Source organism: Osmia bicornis, chromosome 15, assembly GCF_907164935.1.
Source record: "Osmia bicornis bicornis chromosome 15, iOsmBic2.1, whole genome shotgun sequence".
Taxonomy (NCBI): Eukaryota; Metazoa; Arthropoda; class Insecta; order Hymenoptera; family Megachilidae; genus Osmia; species Osmia bicornis.
Genome location: NC_060230.1, coordinates 1,268,491 through 1,286,612, shown reverse-complemented (window position 1 = coordinate 1,286,612; position 18,122 = coordinate 1,268,491). Strand labels below are relative to the sequence as shown.

General features: G+C 35.6%; 6 protein-coding genes across 16 annotated transcripts; 3 read left to right on the top strand and 3 right to left on the bottom strand.

Annotated features, from left to right (window-relative positions):
* The first annotated feature begins 114 nt into the window (after positions 1-114).
* LOC114872883 (N-glycosylase/DNA lyase) lies at positions 115-1,522 on the top strand. Its single transcript, XM_029180611.2, has 3 exons — positions 115-413; positions 481-786; positions 847-1,522. Exons 1-3 carry the CDS (start codon positions 205-207, stop codon positions 1,448-1,450), a joined length of 1,119 nt encoding a protein of 372 aa, XP_029036444.2. The 5' UTR covers positions 115-204; the 3' UTR covers positions 1,451-1,522.
* On the bottom strand, positions 1,470-2,962 carry LOC114872888 (SPRY domain-containing SOCS box protein 3-like). The gene is made up of 5 exons (XM_029180617.2): positions 2,618-2,962; positions 2,335-2,525; positions 2,025-2,253; positions 1,738-1,965; positions 1,470-1,665 (listed from the first exon to the last, which is right to left on the bottom strand). The coding sequence occupies exons 1-5, from the start codon at positions 2,706-2,708 to the stop codon at positions 1,538-1,540; spliced, it is 867 nt and encodes a 288-aa protein (XP_029036450.1). The 5' UTR covers positions 2,709-2,962; the 3' UTR covers positions 1,470-1,537.
* An 858-nt stretch (positions 2,963-3,820) lies between these two features.
* Positions 3,821-4,678, top strand: LOC114872878 (cytochrome c oxidase subunit 5A, mitochondrial). The gene is made up of 2 exons (XM_029180603.2): positions 3,821-4,123; positions 4,311-4,678. Exons 1-2 carry the CDS (start codon positions 3,916-3,918, stop codon positions 4,562-4,564), a joined length of 462 nt encoding a protein of 153 aa, XP_029036436.1. The 5' UTR covers positions 3,821-3,915; the 3' UTR covers positions 4,565-4,678.
* Positions 4,679-4,963: 285 nt separating this feature from the next.
* On the bottom strand, positions 4,964-13,891 carry LOC114872897 (DNA-binding protein P3A2). 7 transcript variants are annotated; one of them, XM_029180628.2, is made up of 8 exons: positions 13,807-13,891; positions 12,111-12,391; positions 10,633-10,757; positions 10,122-10,547; positions 9,748-10,047; positions 9,106-9,246; positions 8,870-9,017; positions 4,964-7,322 (listed from the first exon to the last, which is right to left on the bottom strand). In XM_029180628.2, the coding sequence occupies exons 2-8, from the start codon at positions 12,286-12,288 to the stop codon at positions 6,991-6,993; spliced, it is 1,650 nt and encodes a 549-aa protein (XP_029036461.1). In that variant the 5' UTR covers positions 12,289-12,391; positions 13,807-13,891; the 3' UTR covers positions 4,964-6,990. The 7 variants fall into 7 exon arrangements, with proteins under 7 accessions (XP_029036461.1, XP_029036462.1, XP_029036459.1 ...); XM_029180629.2 differs by lacking the exon at positions 13,807-13,891 and adding an exon at positions 13,470-13,555; XM_029180626.2 differs by lacking the exon at positions 13,807-13,891 and adding an exon at positions 13,328-13,413.
* LOC114872900 (5-demethoxyubiquinone hydroxylase, mitochondrial) lies at positions 13,726-15,799 on the top strand. 5 transcript variants are annotated; one of them, XM_029180636.2, is made up of 3 exons: positions 13,726-13,833; positions 15,084-15,252; positions 15,325-15,799. In XM_029180636.2, the coding sequence occupies exons 1-3, from the start codon at positions 13,726-13,728 to the stop codon at positions 15,753-15,755; spliced, it is 708 nt and encodes a 235-aa protein (XP_029036469.1). In that variant the 3' UTR covers positions 15,756-15,799. The 5 variants fall into 5 exon arrangements, with proteins under 5 accessions (XP_029036469.1, XP_046144761.1, XP_046144760.1 ...); XM_046288805.1 differs by having other exon boundaries at positions 13,744-13,833; positions 15,068-15,252; XM_046288804.1 differs by lacking the exon at positions 13,726-13,833 and adding an exon at positions 14,011-14,100 and having other exon boundaries at positions 15,068-15,252.
* Positions 14,107-18,042, bottom strand: LOC114872899 (protein shifted-like). Its single transcript, XM_029180635.2, has 6 exons — positions 17,216-18,042; positions 16,788-17,030; positions 16,560-16,703; positions 15,826-15,978; positions 14,914-15,009; positions 14,107-14,834 (listed from the first exon to the last, which is right to left on the bottom strand). Exons 1-6 carry the CDS (start codon positions 17,373-17,375, stop codon positions 14,608-14,610), a joined length of 1,023 nt encoding a protein of 340 aa, XP_029036468.1. The 5' UTR covers positions 17,376-18,042; the 3' UTR covers positions 14,107-14,607.
* Positions 18,043-18,122: the final 80 nt, after the last annotated feature.

The following is an 18,122-nucleotide window of genomic DNA, read 5'->3' as shown; positions in this document are numbered from 1 at the left end:
GTATAATAGGATGTACTATCATCTTTAACAAAGTGTAAAACATATTACAAAAATGATTAGAATAAAATCATACGAAGGGACATAAGATCAATTTTGAATTTTCCCGCGTTTTTATTCGCGCAGGTGTCTTCACCATACTCTGTAAAAACGCGCGGTCTCTCGTTAACTTAAAGATTAACATCTGAAGATATTCTCCCTTTGTTAATGATAAAAATTTCATGGAATAAGTCGTTATCATTAAGTACTAAATATTGTAGACTGAAGGGAGATATTAAAAGTAACTCGACAATAAGTTTGAACTTGTCGAATATGAAGATGGAGAAAAATGAAATTAAGACAAAGCAAGGTAAAATCGCTTGTCCACTGTCAGAATTAGATTTAGGTATCACTTTAAAAGGAGGTCAGAGTTTTAGGTAATTTATCATTAATATGTCATTTATCTTCATTGAAAAGTACATAACCAACAACACTCTTTTTAAGGTGGTTCTCTCATGATGATGGCTACAGAGGAGTATTTAACAAATGTGTTTGGACCCTTAAACAAAATGATACTCATTTATTCTATGTAGTACAAGGTCTTTTAACAGATTCTATAAATTATGATCAGACACTGTCAGAGTATTTTAGATTAGACGTATCATTGAAAGATTTGTGTAAAAATTGGTCTACAGTGGATCAACATTTTGAAAAATCCATGAATCAAACAAATGGTGTGAGAATTTTAAATCAAGATGTTGTTGAAAATGTGTTTTCTTTTATTTGCAGTTCAAACAACAACATACAAAGGTTTGTTGGAGAAGACACTTTGCTATACGTATCATTTATTTAATTGTATCATTTTTCTAGGATTTCAGGAATGATTGAAAAATTATGTGCATTGTTTGGTGAGAAAATCTGCACAGTTGATGGTAAAGATTATTATACTTTTCCATCCATTGAACTATTAACAGGAGAAAATATAGAAAATCAATTAAGGGAAGAAAAGTTTGGATATCGTGCAGGGTACATAGCAGATACAGCAAAATGCTTACTGAAACACGGCGGGGCACAGTGGCTTTTAAACTTACACAAGAAAAACAATACATCATACATTGAAGCTAGAAAACAATTAATTACTTTACCTGGAATTGGTCCAAAAGTTGCAGACTGTGTATGTTTAATGTCTTTGGGACACTTAGATGCTATTCCTGTAGATACTCATATATTTCAAATTGCTAGAGCAAATTATTTACCTCACTTAGGACAGCAAAAAACAGTTACCCCAAAGATTCATGAAGAAATCAGCAATCATTTACGTGAGTTGTGGGGTCCTTTAGCTGGTTGGGCACAAGCTATTGTTTTCTGTGCAAAAATTAACAACACTCCTGCTACTGCATCGACCAAAAAACGTAAAAATAGTAGAAACAAAAAAACTGTAAGTTCTAAGAGTCTGAAAAACAATGACCAATGAAAAAATATAGACGATGAAGGACATTATTTTAAATAATTTTTTTGATTAACACATATATTTATATATACATAAAAAATATTGTCTGATTTAGTTGTCATTTGTACACTTCTTTTTCTTTTTTTTGCCAACACCTACTAGTGCAAAATCAAAATCGTCAAAAATCATACAATCTCTTAAAAAGTCAAATTCGTCCCTTTCGTTATCATCGTCCTCATCTAAAATAAAGTGTAGAATATTATAGTACAAACCATACTTGTTCTTATATGTGTATAAAGTAATACATTTACCTAAAGGTGTCTTTAAAATATCTGCAAAAATGCTTTCAGTAAGGTATCTTAATCCAGGAAACATTGTTGATAAATATGCTCTTTGAGAAGACTTTAATGCTGATAAACATTCTATTTGTAAAGATACTGGTACAGAACAACTACAAGTTAGTCTCATTTTACTTTGGGCAGCTGTGGAACTCACCATGGGATATAACACCATATTCCGTAATCCGGTAAAAGCAATACCTGAAACGGAATTACAATGAATAAAAAAGTATACAATTAATATATTTAAGTATATTTACCTAAAGGCTTTCTGTTAACAAAAAATTCTAATGTACCCCTCCATGTATCTAAATATATGCCTACTAAGCTACCTTGCCCAAAGCACGGGCCATAAGTACGTTTTTTACCACAATATTGTATATATCCCTGATAGGAGAAACCAAAGGACTCTTTGTCAAGCCCAAGAAATGAACAAAAGGTATGTTTTGTACTATTTAAATCCACTTTACTTGTACCAAGTCCAACCATCTGAAAATATCCCATCATTAATAAATACAAAAGCTATGCATGTTAATATATGTATATACATAAATAATCTGTATTATTTACAATATCTGTTCCATAGATAGGTGTAAGCATTTTAACTTCCCAATAATGAAGTCTTCCTTTTTCTAATGCTTTGTTACCTCTTATAACTGCTGTACCATAACTAAATCCATTATGAAACTTAACTTCTAAATCCTGTTCCGATAAAACAGTAGTATATGTGGTGTGTTCTTTGTCCCATGTCCATTCATGTACTGCAATTGTAGTAATAACAATGTTATAACAAAAACATTAAAAATATCAAAACAATGTCAACATTTATTTCAAGAAAAAATTGTTTCATTACCATTGTCTTCCCCGCAACGACAATTAGATGAATTACAATTACAAAACTTTGTATATTCCGATAACCTTATAGGATCATACTCGAAATTCATAGTGTGAAGATGAAATGCCTCCGTTGCACTTCGATTATTTTCTTATAACTTAATTAACTGTAGAGTAATTATTACTATACTCTGGTTTGTTCATAATCAACATACTACAAAGAACATCATATGCAGAGTTGCCAAAAGATAAATATGCAGCCGAGGGCATCGTGTATAATAATCTACAAAATTCAGTGACTACAAAATTGTAGAGCATCGAGCACTGAGTAAATTAAATAAACTCCGGAAAGAAATTAGAGGTCGATTATTATACTGGTGCCCTCTACGTACGGGCCTGATTTCATTATGGGGTGCCAGAGACCCCTTGGCATCATTCATGGTCTATACGTGCGGCCCTGATATCTTGGGGTATCTCGGACCCCATTGCTATTTCACGTGGGGTGTCTCGGACCCCGTTGCTATTTCGCTTGGGGTGTTAGGGACCCCGCTGCGAATTTCACTTGGGGTATCAAGGAACCCGCTAAGATATTACTTGGGGTATCTCGGACCCCGCTGGACCCGTGGCGCCATCTATGTGGAAAGGGCGGAAACTATTTAAAGAGTAGTTTCCTCCATCTCCGGATAGGTGGCGCTAGTGTTCCCTTTTCTGTTGGGGTATCAGGCGCCCCGCTGGACCCGTGGCGCCATCTATGTGGAGAGGGCGGAAACTATTTAAAGAGTAGTTTCCTCCATCTCCGGATAGGTGGCGCTAGTGTTCCCTTTTCTGTTTGGGGTATCTCAGACCCCGGTGGACCCGTGGCGCCATCTATGTGGAGAGGGCGGAAACTATTTAAAGAGTAGTTTCCTCCATCTCCGGATAGGTGGCGCTAGTGTTCCCTTTCTGTTGGGGTATCTCAGACCCCGTTGCTATTTCACTTGGGGTATCTCGGACCCCGCTGGATCCGTGGCGCCATCTATGTGGAGAGGACGGAAACTATTTGAAGAGTAGTTTCCTCCATCTCCGGATAGGTGGTGCTAGTGTTCCATTTTCTGGAGCCGGTAACTTGTCTCTGGGGTGTCTGGGACCCCTCCGAGGTCTCTCATACCGACTTAATTTTATTCTGGGGTATCAGGGACCCCGGAAGTCTTAACCCTTTGAACCAAAGGCATGTCCAATTTTCTACTACCTATAGTCACTGCTGCCGTCGCTTTTACGCAACAAGGTGCGGTGTATCCTTGACAAATTTATTAAATTTTCAATAAAATTGCATATAAAATGTTGCGATTTGTCGGAGAACGAATAACATCCGTTGCAAGGAATTCTATAAAACCACGTACCGCAGCTATTATTACTCAGACCATTCGTGCTTCCCATGATGAAGCTGAGGAACCAGAAGAAGAATTCAATAAAAGATATATAGATTATTTCAATCGTCCACAAATTGATCATTGGGAAGTCCGGCAAGTTATGAACAAATTAGCTGGTTAGTAATTTACAGCCTTATCTAACAGTGCTATCGTTTAAATACCTTTTTTATGTTCTAAATGTACCTCTGAATATCTTTTATAATTTATTTAAAGAGATCTTAAAATTGTCAGACACACTATATTAATAACTTAATATTATTGGTGAAATTTTGATTATACTAAAAAAATAATGTTCTTTTTCAGGTATAGATCTTGTACCTGATCCCTCAGTCATTTGTGCAGCATTAAGGGCTTGCAGAAGGCTAAATGATTTTGCTCTTTGTATAAGATTCCTAGAAAATGTAAAGGACAAATGTGGAACAAAAGTTAATGAAATCTATCCTTATATTATACAAGAAATCAGGCCAACTTTAGATGAATTAGGTATCAACACACCAGAGGAACTTGGTTACGATAAACCTGAATTAGCCCTTCAGTCAGTTTGGGATATCCATTAAGCCAAAAGCTTAACAGGAAAATATAGTATTTATGTATAGAAATTCTTTTAATTTAACTTATCAGTTATTACCTGTTATGTAATACTGGTCTAAATAAATACTTATTGTTCTGTATCATACGTGTTTTATATGTAAAACATACTATTAATTAATTGAATATATAAAAAAGTAATTAATTGTAATATTTGTCAAGACCATTGAGATTAACAAAACAAACTGATATGTATACATTATATTTTAATTGCAACTTCCATTGGTTCTTTATGTTGCTTCTAACTTCTTAATATTTTTTTTTTAATTTACGTTTTCTTCCTTTTTACATCAAAAGTAACCAAAGCAGAAAGGTGACACAACGACGACATATGTACAAATTACATTATAAGATACACAGTGATAAAGTCATGTACACGTACATCTATAATTGTTTAAAATGGTATTACATATTTTTCTCAGATGACATTAAACTTAATTTATGCTCAGTGTGATTTGTTACAAACAAGAACAAAAAAAAAAGAATACAACATGGTCTTACATGGGAGTATCAATATATTACATTTGGTATGTAATGGCCATAGTTTTTAAAAAACAATATAACAATTAATATCTAATATTCGTGATTTCTTCTACTGATAATTATTAAATTTAACTACTTTCTTCTATAATGTTATAAAAAACTTTTTTTTTTTGGTATCATTGATACTTGATGTTAAGGGCAGTTTATTGTTTCAATGTTACGACTCTGCTCCTGATATACGCTTCAAAGAAAAAAGCGTATTACATACCTACAGGAACTTCATTCATGATAAACGCATGTGTACCAATAAACATTAATTAAACAAGTATCACAAACTGATTATCTGAAAATAATACGATGTATATGTGTATATATATCGACTAATAATGCACGCAAGTTAGTATGTAAAGATACTAAAAAGTATAAAAATGTATAAGGTGAGATTGTTAAAGAAAGAAAAATTCATTCTTCAAAGTCAGTCACGCATCCTTACAAAACTCGATACCGCAACATTGAAACAAGATTGCACAGAAAAAATAACATTTTTCCTAACTTTATAAATATTGTATAAAAGTGAGTTGGCATTTAAATGCACAGAAACATTTCAATTTCTTTTCTTTTTTAGTTGATAACAAAAATAAATACATTTCAGATTACTTGGAAAATAAAAATAAAGAACAATACATTGTTTCTTCATTTCTACATTCTGTACACTATCAAGATAAAAACAGAATGGAAATGAAAGTATTCAGTTTCTCTTTTGTTAAAATTACATAGTGCTCATTAAAGCATTATGTAAAATAAGTTTCTATTATAACATAGTATCAATATACGATAAAATTAATTATGTTTTATGGGTGTGCATTAAGACTTCAAATCCATATGTCTTATTTTCCAAAAAATTATATCTTATAGCCTATTTGTACCCGTCAGAAATGCTTAATTTTTTTCCCTCATTTACCTCTACTGTCGATCATTAATGTATATTAATATGTTCCGTTACATGTCTCTATCGTTAACAAAAAATGATTTTGTTTTCATCATAAAAATAGGCTACGTATTTCTTTGCTTAATTTGATAGCCAAATTCGATAAAATCAAACGTTACATTTAAATCGGGTATCCTAGTACCACAAAAGATTTCAATTATGTTTTATCAAACGTGAAAGAGATTTTTCATTTACATAGTGACGCATGTTTCTATAAATATTTCTGAAATTCTAAATGGCTTAAAGATTATTTCGTTCATCGAAAAATTAATCTCCCTTCGGAGGAGTTCGACGAATAAATTCACAATGAATTATGTAATTTAATAACATCGATTCGTTGAATTAAAATTATCATATCATTTTTCTTGTAAAATAATTTAACAGAAATCTTAAATTCTTTGGTATATCAATCGCCCTTAAAGTTTCAACACTAAGACTAGACAAAAATATTTCGTATCCGTGATCGTTCGCTAGAAAAAATGATTAATTTCCAGTCACCGGATACATGTTACTACAAATAAATCGATGAAATCTGCGTTCATCGAGTCGCAATAGTACTTTCCTAAAAGTTAGTACTATTTTCGAGAAAATCGAATTACAAGTGAATACTCTAAATGTCTACGATGAATCTTGAATACAAATATGATTACATTCAAGTCCAATGTAAATCATCGAACATTCAATCATTTTCACTCTCAAACATATTTCGCTACTCGTTTACTGTTTCTCACCAAGAGGACACGCTACACAATGATTCAGAAAAGACACAATCATTTTGCCTTAATATTAATAACACATATTGTTTCCATTTTTTTTTTTCTTTTTCTTAATACTCTCACTCTTTCTCTCTTGAACACCACTAATGTGCACCTGTCGCATTTTGGTGTTTGACATAAAAGCTTTATATTAACTATGTAAAACGCTTTATTCTGGACTAGAGACGGTTTGTTGTTGCTGACTGTCCTCATCTTTTACAACTTCAGCCTGCATTGCCTTTGTGAGGACATTAGCATCCTTTAATGATATCACTTGAAGAACTTGATGTTCACCAGCTGCATTAATCATTGTCATTGGATGCCCTTGAATAGTAACAGCCTCGATGCTAGTTTCACCATTTCCAGGCTCGACCTTTGGAACTTGAACCATGGGTGTGACTACTTGCATTGTACCGTCACTCTGAATATTGGCAACCATTGTTTGATACATACTAGCTGATACCGGTACTGTTATTACTCCTGACACAGAAACGGGATAGCCTGAAACAGAGAAGCAACTGTCCTGTGTTCTGCCCCCTAACCAGGCATTTTTCTGTATAGTAAACTGGGAATTAAAAGAATAAAAACTAAATCGTATCAGAGGCCCACGATTCCATCTGCTTTAATCGTTCATATTACATATCTTTATTTCAAGAATGTAACACTACAATTTTTTGGCTACCTTAAATTTCTGCTTTAAAGCTACCAGTTTACGATACAGTGAAAAAATGATCAGCCTATAAGTGTAGTTTCTAAAACTGAAATATATTTATATTAAATACTAAATCATATAAAATCGATAGAAATAAACAATTATATGTATATATATTAATAGGGTGTGCTGAAGAAAATTAGATTATAGTAATACTTACTATAAAAATGTTAACTATCTAATCTTACAAAATATCTTTCCTTCCACATATAATTTTATCTTTTTTCTGGCACACCCTTTTAACGTGATATCATTAATGCGCAAACATACCACATCTACGCTTTAGAAAAATAAGGCATTAATAAAAAAAAGCAACGGATGTTTAAGCCATTCCATAAAAACCAAACCGATCAGCGGTAAACTGTATAAATACAAACTTCAAATTTAATGTAATTTATTGGTTTGAATGAATTAGAAACATCAATGGTGAGTAGCTTAAACAAAGGCTGCTAAGATACAACTATAAAATAATAAAAACATCAACAAAAAATACTCTATGTACAGCAGTTTTATTTCTCTTTGTTTTTAATTAAAGTAAATAACCAATCTTCGGTAATAATGGTAAGTAGTTATTGTAGAACGGGGACAGGTTCTTTCGTGATCATGAAATACTTTCTTTTATTATTATTTTTTTTTACTTTTTTTTTGTTTGTTAAATTTAAAATCTTAAGAATCCATGTAAACCGATCAATTGTAATCACGTTACGATATATTTTAAAACATTAAGAAATCTATCTAGTTGTTATTCAGAGGAGTACAAATTATACATGCAACACCCTGATGTATAAACCTATCGTGTTTTCGGCTGAATGTTTAAAAATAATATGTACATGCATATACATATAGATTTACCTCTATCATAATCGATCTCATTTTAAACAAAATTCAATATCATCTCAGAAAAAGGTGAACAGTCTAACGTACACAAACACATACAAAGCAACACATAATCGAGAGCAAACTTGATTTAATAAATCTGTATACTTTTTCACACGACAGTTAAGTGTACTTAATAAAAATCAATACGTCGTATGTATTTCAAATGCTCCTCTGATAGCTGTTACATCATATCATGGATTCTTAAAGAAGAAAATTAAAATAAAGCTGTGCATAGCTCCGAGTGAAATTATCGTATGTACAAGTACCAAAAAAAGATGAACTAATCAATATTCTACTTTCGTTGTACAAAGTAGTAGAACACGTAGGTATTTCTCTTGAATGGAGCGTAGCAGACAGCATGCAAAACAACAAAGGATCCTGGGCCAGTAAACATGAATTCACTGTTCAAGTAGCTCCTGGCCGGCGACGGTGCAGAGCCTATAGAAAACTGTTTTACCGTGTCCATCTTCTCCTGTGAGAATGATCTGACCATCTTGACCTAATGTAGCTTCAGTAACGCTATTCAGGTCGACAGCGACGCTAGTACCTTCTGCACTGCCTGCTACTTCAGCGAGTGCTTGAACTTCCCCTTGACTTGTATGGATCTATGCGTCAGAATTCATTCTCATGTTTTTAAACATTCCATAGTAAAAAAAGAAAAAAAAATACGACAAATGATTTGCGATCACTTACAGTAGCAACACCTTGAACTTGAGCCGTTGTACCATCTGGTAACGTGATTATTGGATTACTAGGATCCACTTGAATGATGGAAACGGTACCATCGGGATTTGTTATTGTTTGTAAAACTGTTGTTGGATACTGAGCCGTCATCTATAACAAAGAGAAAACCGTATTAACTTTAATGTTTATTTGTTTCTTTTTGGTACTCCTTAGAAGGAAAAGAAAAACATTAAAAATAAAAGAACAACACAATAATTCTCCACGATATATAATAAAACAAGGTTTAAAATGTTTGTAAAATCATCATTTTTCAACGATTAAAACATCAAATACATAAGACGTAATAGCATAGAACGTTTAACAAGTATAGAAATAAAGATAGATCAAACTCAAATAAGGGAAACCAAACACACGAACATAAACGCGATTCATCTTTAAAGGAATTTCAAAGTTTAATTCTTTTAACGTATGTATATGTATAAAATTCGAATTGAAAGAAACAGCATGATGTTGTGTAATACACGATAGATATTTTGATTAAGAAATTTTTAAAAAAATATTTTCTTTATACAGTTCATTTGATATATATAATTTCTATCATGTTGTTTCATTTAATTCTCTTTTATTTTTGTACACTCCATCCACTCCCACCTGAGTGGCAGTGGCAAGAGCTGTAGGAGACGCGGCAATGATTTGTGCTGGCGAAGAGTTTCCCTTAGATGAATCCGTGCTGCTCAGACGAACAACTCCCACCGTCTGTTGTTGTTGCGATTGTCCGCCTTGCCCTTGACCGGATGAATGTGACGGATGTGACGAAGAATGAGGCGTCGATTGCTGTATCAGTACGTTCGACTTATCATCCTCTTCACTGAATGCAGGTAGAAGATCTTCTCTTCCATGAAATTTGTAACAGTTTATTACAATTTGTCTTAATGCATGCGTCCACGAAATCTGTAAAATTCAATATATAAATATTAAATAATTATACGAGGATACATCTTAAAACGAATTTTGAATTTACAAACCTTTTGTTTCTCATCTTCCGATCTTGCATCCATACGCACGTTTGCCCAAGGTAGTTCTTTCGGCCACCATGGCGGCCGTGTGCTATCTCTTCCCCAACCCGGTTTACCTCTGCCTGTAGAATACTTTAACATTAACGGGATAAATGCCCTGAGTTGAGCTTGTGTCATTTTTTCCACGGGCGTTGGTATGCCATCTATTATGAGGGGTGGTAATTCATACAAAGATGGGTCGTCTTGTACCGGAGGTGGAGCTTGTTGTGCGAGCGCACTTTCAAGTTCTTCCATAATAACATTTCTTAAATTTTTTACTACATCTTCTAACGGTTTTGCTCCGAATACTTTATAACTACTGTTTGGCTTGCCTGGTGTAGCTACTAATACTACTGCTTGCTGTCCAACTCGTGTTGCAAATTCGTCTATGGTTTGCTGAAATATGTATAACACAATGTAAAATATACAATGCATCGAATAAAGTATGATGATACAAGTTTTAATTAGTATCTGTACTTACTCTGAGTTTTCTTAGAAGTCTGTTCTGTTGTCTCTTCCTAATGCTAGGATTTGTTTCAAAACTATGAGGTCGTTTTCTCTTTTTTGCTGATACAATGGCGGCAGCTGCGGCTACACCAACAGGGCCTAAATGTGGATATTATTAACAATACGTTTTCTAATTCCATCGTCCAACACCAAATGAAATGTGAATAAAATATTACTTTAACGTTTGAAATATCAACGTGTTATATTTAATTTTGAAAAGCTAACGACAATTTTTATGCTATTCATTTTTATTAACATTTCACCATAAGTATTTTTTATCTACATTCTAACATAAAAGATGCAAAAGCAATAGTGGTATGAAACGTGCTTAATGTCCAAGGGTATGTAATATGTAATTTATATGTATCACGCGAATACACGAATGTGCGCGTGCGCGAAATTGAATGGCATATGCTGTAATAATGCTTAGAAGAGGGAAAGTATTTAAAAACTGAGCAAAAATATACCCTTGGATGTTTGTTGATCAAGGTGAAAATGAATATCTACAAAGTATTACATGTTTTTATGACATTTAGGTAATAAACGTAGCAAAAGAGACACACTGCATGAAAAAAAAAAAAAAAATGTGGACTATGAAACTTGATCTATGAATAGAAGCTATGATGTTCTGAAAGACATACAAAGAGGATGATAAATGAATGTATGAATAACATTAAACATAAATATGCAAATGAAAATTACACATAGAATGCAAAATAAAAAAAAAATACATATATATGTAAACAGTGTTTCCATGTAAATATAATATTAAAAACAGAAAGCAAATAATAATAATACAGCACACAAACAATGTAAAATGCATTCAACGATAAACTCTCTTGTTAATTTAATTTATATTATCTTTGCATTATAACTTTAAAAAATTAAATAAAATAAATAATTGTGAAATCAATAAATTCATGCTGCACTGTCAATAACATGAATAACAAAAAATAACGAATGTGTGTACTTTTAAATGCGTAACAAAACATAAACAAACTGAAAGGATTAATGCAATTCTTTTGAACTCTGTTTAATTTGATTAATAGTTACCAGATCAAATGTATCATTGGCAGGCAGTATTTACTTGTATAGTTTTCTGCTGATCATAGATTATTTTAAATATTTTTTCTAAAACTAACAATACTAAGAAGCTCTCTCTATATATGTATATTAATATTATTACTTGTTATATTTAAACAGAAACTTGAATCACAATGTATGGACAACTCACATTTTTTTACAACTGATACAACTAATTACAAACAAAGTTATACTAATTGATTTTAGAAATGTAGTTTATAAATCCTTTCGCTAACTTTTCTCCTTCAATGATCCGAACTAATCATTTAACATTATTGGTGTACCCTGTATGTTACTTTTTCATTGTAAATGAAAATGATTAGAACATAAATAACTGAAAAGGTGAAAAAGCAAAAAAATGGAAATCACCATTAGCGTGTTTGATTTGCCAACCTGCAGCGGCGAGCTGGGCCGTCACGTCATCATCCATAGCAGCCGTCAAGAGGTCACCCTCCTCGTACGTTTCAGACCCACTACTTGGCTCATCGTCATCGTCATCTGAGATTCTGTCCATCGTGCCAGACTCTGCGCTAGGCAGAGACACCATTTTCTTATCCTCGTCACCCGTTTTGCCTTTTTTTGAATTGCAGTGCCCCGTTGAAACAATTGTCAATCTATGATTTTGGCTATTTCTTCTACATCACCTTCACCTATATTGAGAAATACATATTTGTATGAAAAGGCTTGATTTGCTGTAATAAAAATAACCCTTCAAATTCGCATCTTTTAGGTGCAAGTAACGAGAAGATATATGTTTACCCTCTATACTTATATAAAAACATCCATAAATAACTGCTACATTCATGAAAATAAACAATAGTACTATTCATATCTTGTTAACTGATAATTAACAATAAATGCAGCATATACATACAGTCCTATCTTATGTGATCTATAAACAATTCCATTAGATAAGTAACTAACAAAACTCCTATATAATCTTTCTTATGTAAAAAAAAGTGTAAAACAATAAGTGATAAGAATTGAGTAGATAAGAACACAATAATAAGAGTACACATTGAATGAAGTATAAAAATAAAAACAATGAATCTAGTAGGTAACGTTTCCCGCGCATACGACCAGGATTAACACGTATTTTTTGAAACGTGAAGTTTACGCGATAGGGAAGAGAACCTCATGATAACGAAGAACGCGGTAAGATGTAAGATAAACTTCGTCGGCGTCGTCGTCGTTGTCGTCGTGGTTGCCGCTGTGATCCGTGCATAGAGAAACGGTATTCGTTAGCTGCAGAGGAAGTGCGGTGGAGCAGTGTTAAAGTCGGCATGACAGCGAGCACACCGTATTCAAAGGATGAATTTGACAGACGACAGGCAAGATACGGCGTACGGCCTGTTAAGAAGGCTGGTAAGAGCGTGGCTTGACAAAGCGTGACTTGATATGAGAACGGAGAGAGAGGATGCGCCAAGTCGCGCACACGGCGCGTTTATTTGGTGATACTTTGGGGGGGCAATGAAAATGCGCAGGGCACACGCAAAAGAGACCACCTCCGGGGCCGCAAAGCTCATGACCGCGGTACCGCGGAGCCATGGAGCAGGCCCAGTGAAAATCGCGAGTTGCGTACGCACCTTGTGTGTCCCGTGAGTGGTCACCCGATCAGGGAGGGCTCAGGGTTTCGCGTCTGCGGGGAGGCCGCCGTCGGCTACGCTCTCTCACCACGCCCTACGCTCGCGTCTCGCGGTCATCCCGCCAGCCGTGTTAAACGCTCACCCGCACAGCACCAGCACCGTGAGGCTAGCACGCGACGTTCTATCTCACCGCTCGTAACTCGCGTGTACGTCGCGCCACGCCACAACACGCACAACAGCCGCCATAGACACCATGGCCAGTTTCGCCAGCAGGCGTATCGATCGGCTACGCGGCTCTCCATCTCCACCACAACAAACGCGGCAGCGAGGCGGCCATTTTGAGCGAGCCTGCGCGGTGCACTCCAAGCAGACGATGCGAAATTGCCCTTATTTTGCGAATGCGCAACACCCGCGCATCGCCCGGGCCCTCAATGATCACTTACGTGCTAATAACGCACGGATACTTCTTCGGCACTCACCAATTTCCCGTGAGAATCCGCAAAAAGGTACCAGCGACCACTGAAACACCAACACCATATACATATATACGGGTCTGGAATAACGTGATTGGCTAGTACTATTGGGGTACGCGTTATGGCGTCCACTCGATTTACGTTCTTATTGGGCCTTGAAACACGTGACTCCTGTTCTCAGTGTTCCTGGAATGATGTTGCCCCGAGTTTCAGCCTAACCTAAACTCAACCTGAATCCTGGCCAGGAACAATTTTACCTGCACGTTGTTTTGACGTTTTACATTGAACAACGTTACCTGGGTATTACAATCACTTTTCTTTTCCGTGATCTGATTTTTTTCTGTTATCTTGATTATGCAAAGAGCAATTCATATAAATATTAATAAAAATCTAAAACTTTGCGTTTCAAACATGAATCCTATTTTGCGCGATCGAATGAAATCAATATGAAAAGGGATTAATCATAAGGGAGAAAATACATTTTATTTTCTTTACAATTATTACAATAAATCTAACAATATAAAAGTAAATTATTAAAAATAATATTTAATAGTATAAAATGTTGTAAAGCAGCTTTACATATCACATTTGGGGTGGGGTAAATTACTATACATATTAATTTGAGTGGTACTAACCAATTGGATTTTTAAATAACTTTTAACACAAAGATATATCTTTAGAAATCAAACCGAATTGAAATAAAATTCAATATTTTATGACCTGTAATTTCAAATTAAATAAGAAACCTTTTCTTATTAATCCAATTGATAACAGACGTAATACCACCAATGAAACATGTTTCTAGTTTCAAGCCCATGGCTTATTTTTGTTGCATAACTTTCCAAACCAACCAGGTTCACAAAGACACGTGTTATCAGGTTGACAAGTCCCATTTCTGCATGCTCTTGTACACGCAGAACGTTGTGGAGATCGTCTACCAATCTCGCAATGATCACCTTTGAAACCAGCAGGACATCTGCATACATTATTCCCTTTACACTTTCCTCCATTCAAACAGGGTATTACACACTTTGCTAAAGCAAAATAAATTTGCTATGAAGAAAACTGTATTATTATTATTATAAATTTTATTGATAGAGTTGCACCACTTACAGAATTCACACCGTAATCCAAAGTAACCTTTTGGACATTCGCAAGTATCTTTCTGTACACATTTCCCACCGTTTAAACATTTCTCTGCGCATATACCTGAAATGAAAATGAAACATTTGAATAAAAACACTAAAAATATTTGATAATTTAACAGAGAAATTTTCTTCAAGTCTGTGACAAATATGCTGCACTTAAGGCAGCTGGGAATTCGATTGGCTAGTACATCCGCAGCTTCAAGGGCAACTGGATCAGGAAAGTTATTAGATACAATTATAAGAGTAGATCATGCTGGAGAGTTAGGAGCCGACAGAATATACGCTGGACAAATGGCTGTTTTAGGTATAAATATGATGTAAAAATATCAGAATTATGTTAGAAATAAGCTTAAGTACATCTGGGTACATAAGACAGGTAGGACAGCTGTTGGTCCGACTATTCAGCACATGTGGGATCAAGAGAAAAAGCATCGTGCCAAATTCGAAGAATTAATTCGGAAATATCGTGTACGACCAACTGTTTTAACACCCCTTTGGAATGTTGCTGGCTTTGTTCTTGGGGCTGGTACGGCGCTTATGGGAGAAAAAGCAGCTATGGCTTGTACCGTAGCAGTGGAAACGGTGATCACAGAACATTACAATGATCAATTACGCGCTTTAATGGAAAGTAATGAAAAAATAGACGAAGAAATATTAGAAACCATTAAAAAATTTAGAGATGAAGAGCAAGAACATCACGACACAGGTATAGATCATGGTGCAGAACAAGCACCATTCTATCAAGCCTTAACAAATGTTATTAAATTTGGTTGTAAAACAGCTATATCGGTATCTAAAGTAATATAAATATGTATACAATACTTAAATAAAGTAAAATAGTTTGTTTTCTACGTTTTGTAGTTTAAAATCAATCTACCTCCTTCGCAATACGGGCCTTGAAATCCTGGTGGGCATGAACAAATACCAGGGGCTGTACAATTACCACCATTCATACAATTTGGATAACACAATGCCTTTTTGCAGTGTGGAGGGCCCAGGTATCCATCAGGACAAGGTCCAGGATTAGGTTCTGCAAAGAAAATTATTAAATTTTTATGATGCCAATATTTAAAGAAAAATAATCAGAATGAACTTGAATGTATTTGTTAATAACGTTACATAGTTACATGCAAAAACATTCATGTATACAGTGTATATACTCTAAGGTCCATCTTCGTATTACAATCAACGTCTGTCGTGAAAACATGCACGAAATAATTTTCATCCGCTACGCCCCCTCAAATATAAGCAGATAAGCGTAATTAGATACACCGAACATCATTTAAATTAAATGCCTCGGGCATACGAGATTGCTTATTAGCAGAAATTTAGGGATATCTTCGAAGCGGAACAGTCATGCATTTGTTCGGTCAGAAAGGGCAATTAATTAATTGGAATAAAGGCATGTCTACCGAGGAGTTTATCTCGGTATGTTGAAAAAATAGTTTATGCAAAGTTGTAACATTTAAATAAATAATTTGCCTCTGAATTCATAGAAGAATTGATATTTCGAACGAAGCATGCAGCAAATTAGCCGACGAATTATTGCTGATACAGAACTGTATGTGTGAGTGAAGAAATGATGATCGTGGGCGCGATTGACGCACTCACCGCGCACGGTGCATTCTTTTCTCAGGTTAAGACGAAGGGGTGTTCCGTTTAAAGGTTTCCCCTTGCGTGTTTCGATCATCAGTCCGATAGCCAATTGTGCAATGCCAGAACTGTTACCGGAACAGGGCATCAGGACGCTGAATTCTGTGAGAATATACATGCATATACATTTAACAATTGACTATCTATTAAATAAATAATTAATTAAATAAAGAAACATAAAATTACCCTTAGGTCTCTTCGGTACTCTTCCTTGAGTTTTGATCGTGATAGACGGCGTCTTAAGGATCGACTCGTCGAACGATTTAAGCCGATAAAAATTATAATAGTACTTTTTAACACCAGATTTCCATGTGAAATTCACGTAAGTTACTTCGCTCGGAATAATCGGAAGTTTACTTTCGAAATCAGGATCCAGGAGATAAGACAAGACTCTACCTTCGGTGATCGCGAATATTTCCATCTCAACTCCTAAAACAGAGAAAAAGCTTAACTTTCTTGAATAACTCTGTTAATTTACTTTGAAAATTCTAAATTACACCATTGTATACGAATGACACCGTTTAAAATAAAAATCGGTCTTCGATAAGATCAGATCGATAGCGCATAAAGATTTGAAAATGAAAGAAAAGTATCTTAATTTAAAAAGAACGTACCGCTGAACATTTTGATCTGTTGCTGGTCGATCCAAAGGGAGATGTCACCGGACGGTTTGTGCCCATTGCCGGAACGATGGTGATGTCTCGCGGCCGCCGTTTCCAGGAGCAGAACGATCGCCGCCGAGGCCAGGGCCAGGGCGGCTGCGGCCCACTGCATAATTAACGACGTGCCGCCAGGTGTTGCACGGTTTACGACTAGCCCCCCTTTCGCGGCGGTACGTAAATCTATCTCTCTCCGCGGTCCTGCTGCGTTTCGTTTCTGCGCGTGTCCTCTCGTTTCGATATGCGTAAGAGATGTATCGGCTAGAGGGAACACGCCGCAATTCGACCCGTGAAATTTCGGATTTCACGAGGGGTACTCGAGACGAGTCTCGAACGGGCACGTTCTCACGCACGGAACCTAACGAGAGGCTGACACACAGGCTCGAAGGAGACCCGGTGCGGTATTCGAGACAAGGATCAACTTTGAGATCGAACGAAGAAGCAAGCGGCTGACCGGTTGACCGACGACCAATTGCCGATGCTCTTTGCCTCGCAAGTTCGCTCGGTCGATAATGCAGCCGGCACGGTTGCACCACGATTCGAGTCAACGAGACGCGCATACACACGTGCGTACGGGCCGCGTCTCTGCGGCAAACTGACTGACTGACTGACTGACTCAATGAGAAAAGGCCCCACAGCAGCCCGTCGTCTTCTTGCCGTGGGACCGCGAGCAAGATCTCTATCTTTTAAGGGGTCCCGATACGTTCGGGGATAAGGGTGCCTGCACAATGATTCGCGGAATCGATGGATATCGTTCCTCCCCGGTCGATCGATCACTCGTTATTTTTCATTTCTCCTAATCGATCTTATGAACTTTCTTAATAAAGTATTAAAGAATAGCAAATATCATTGTTCATGAATC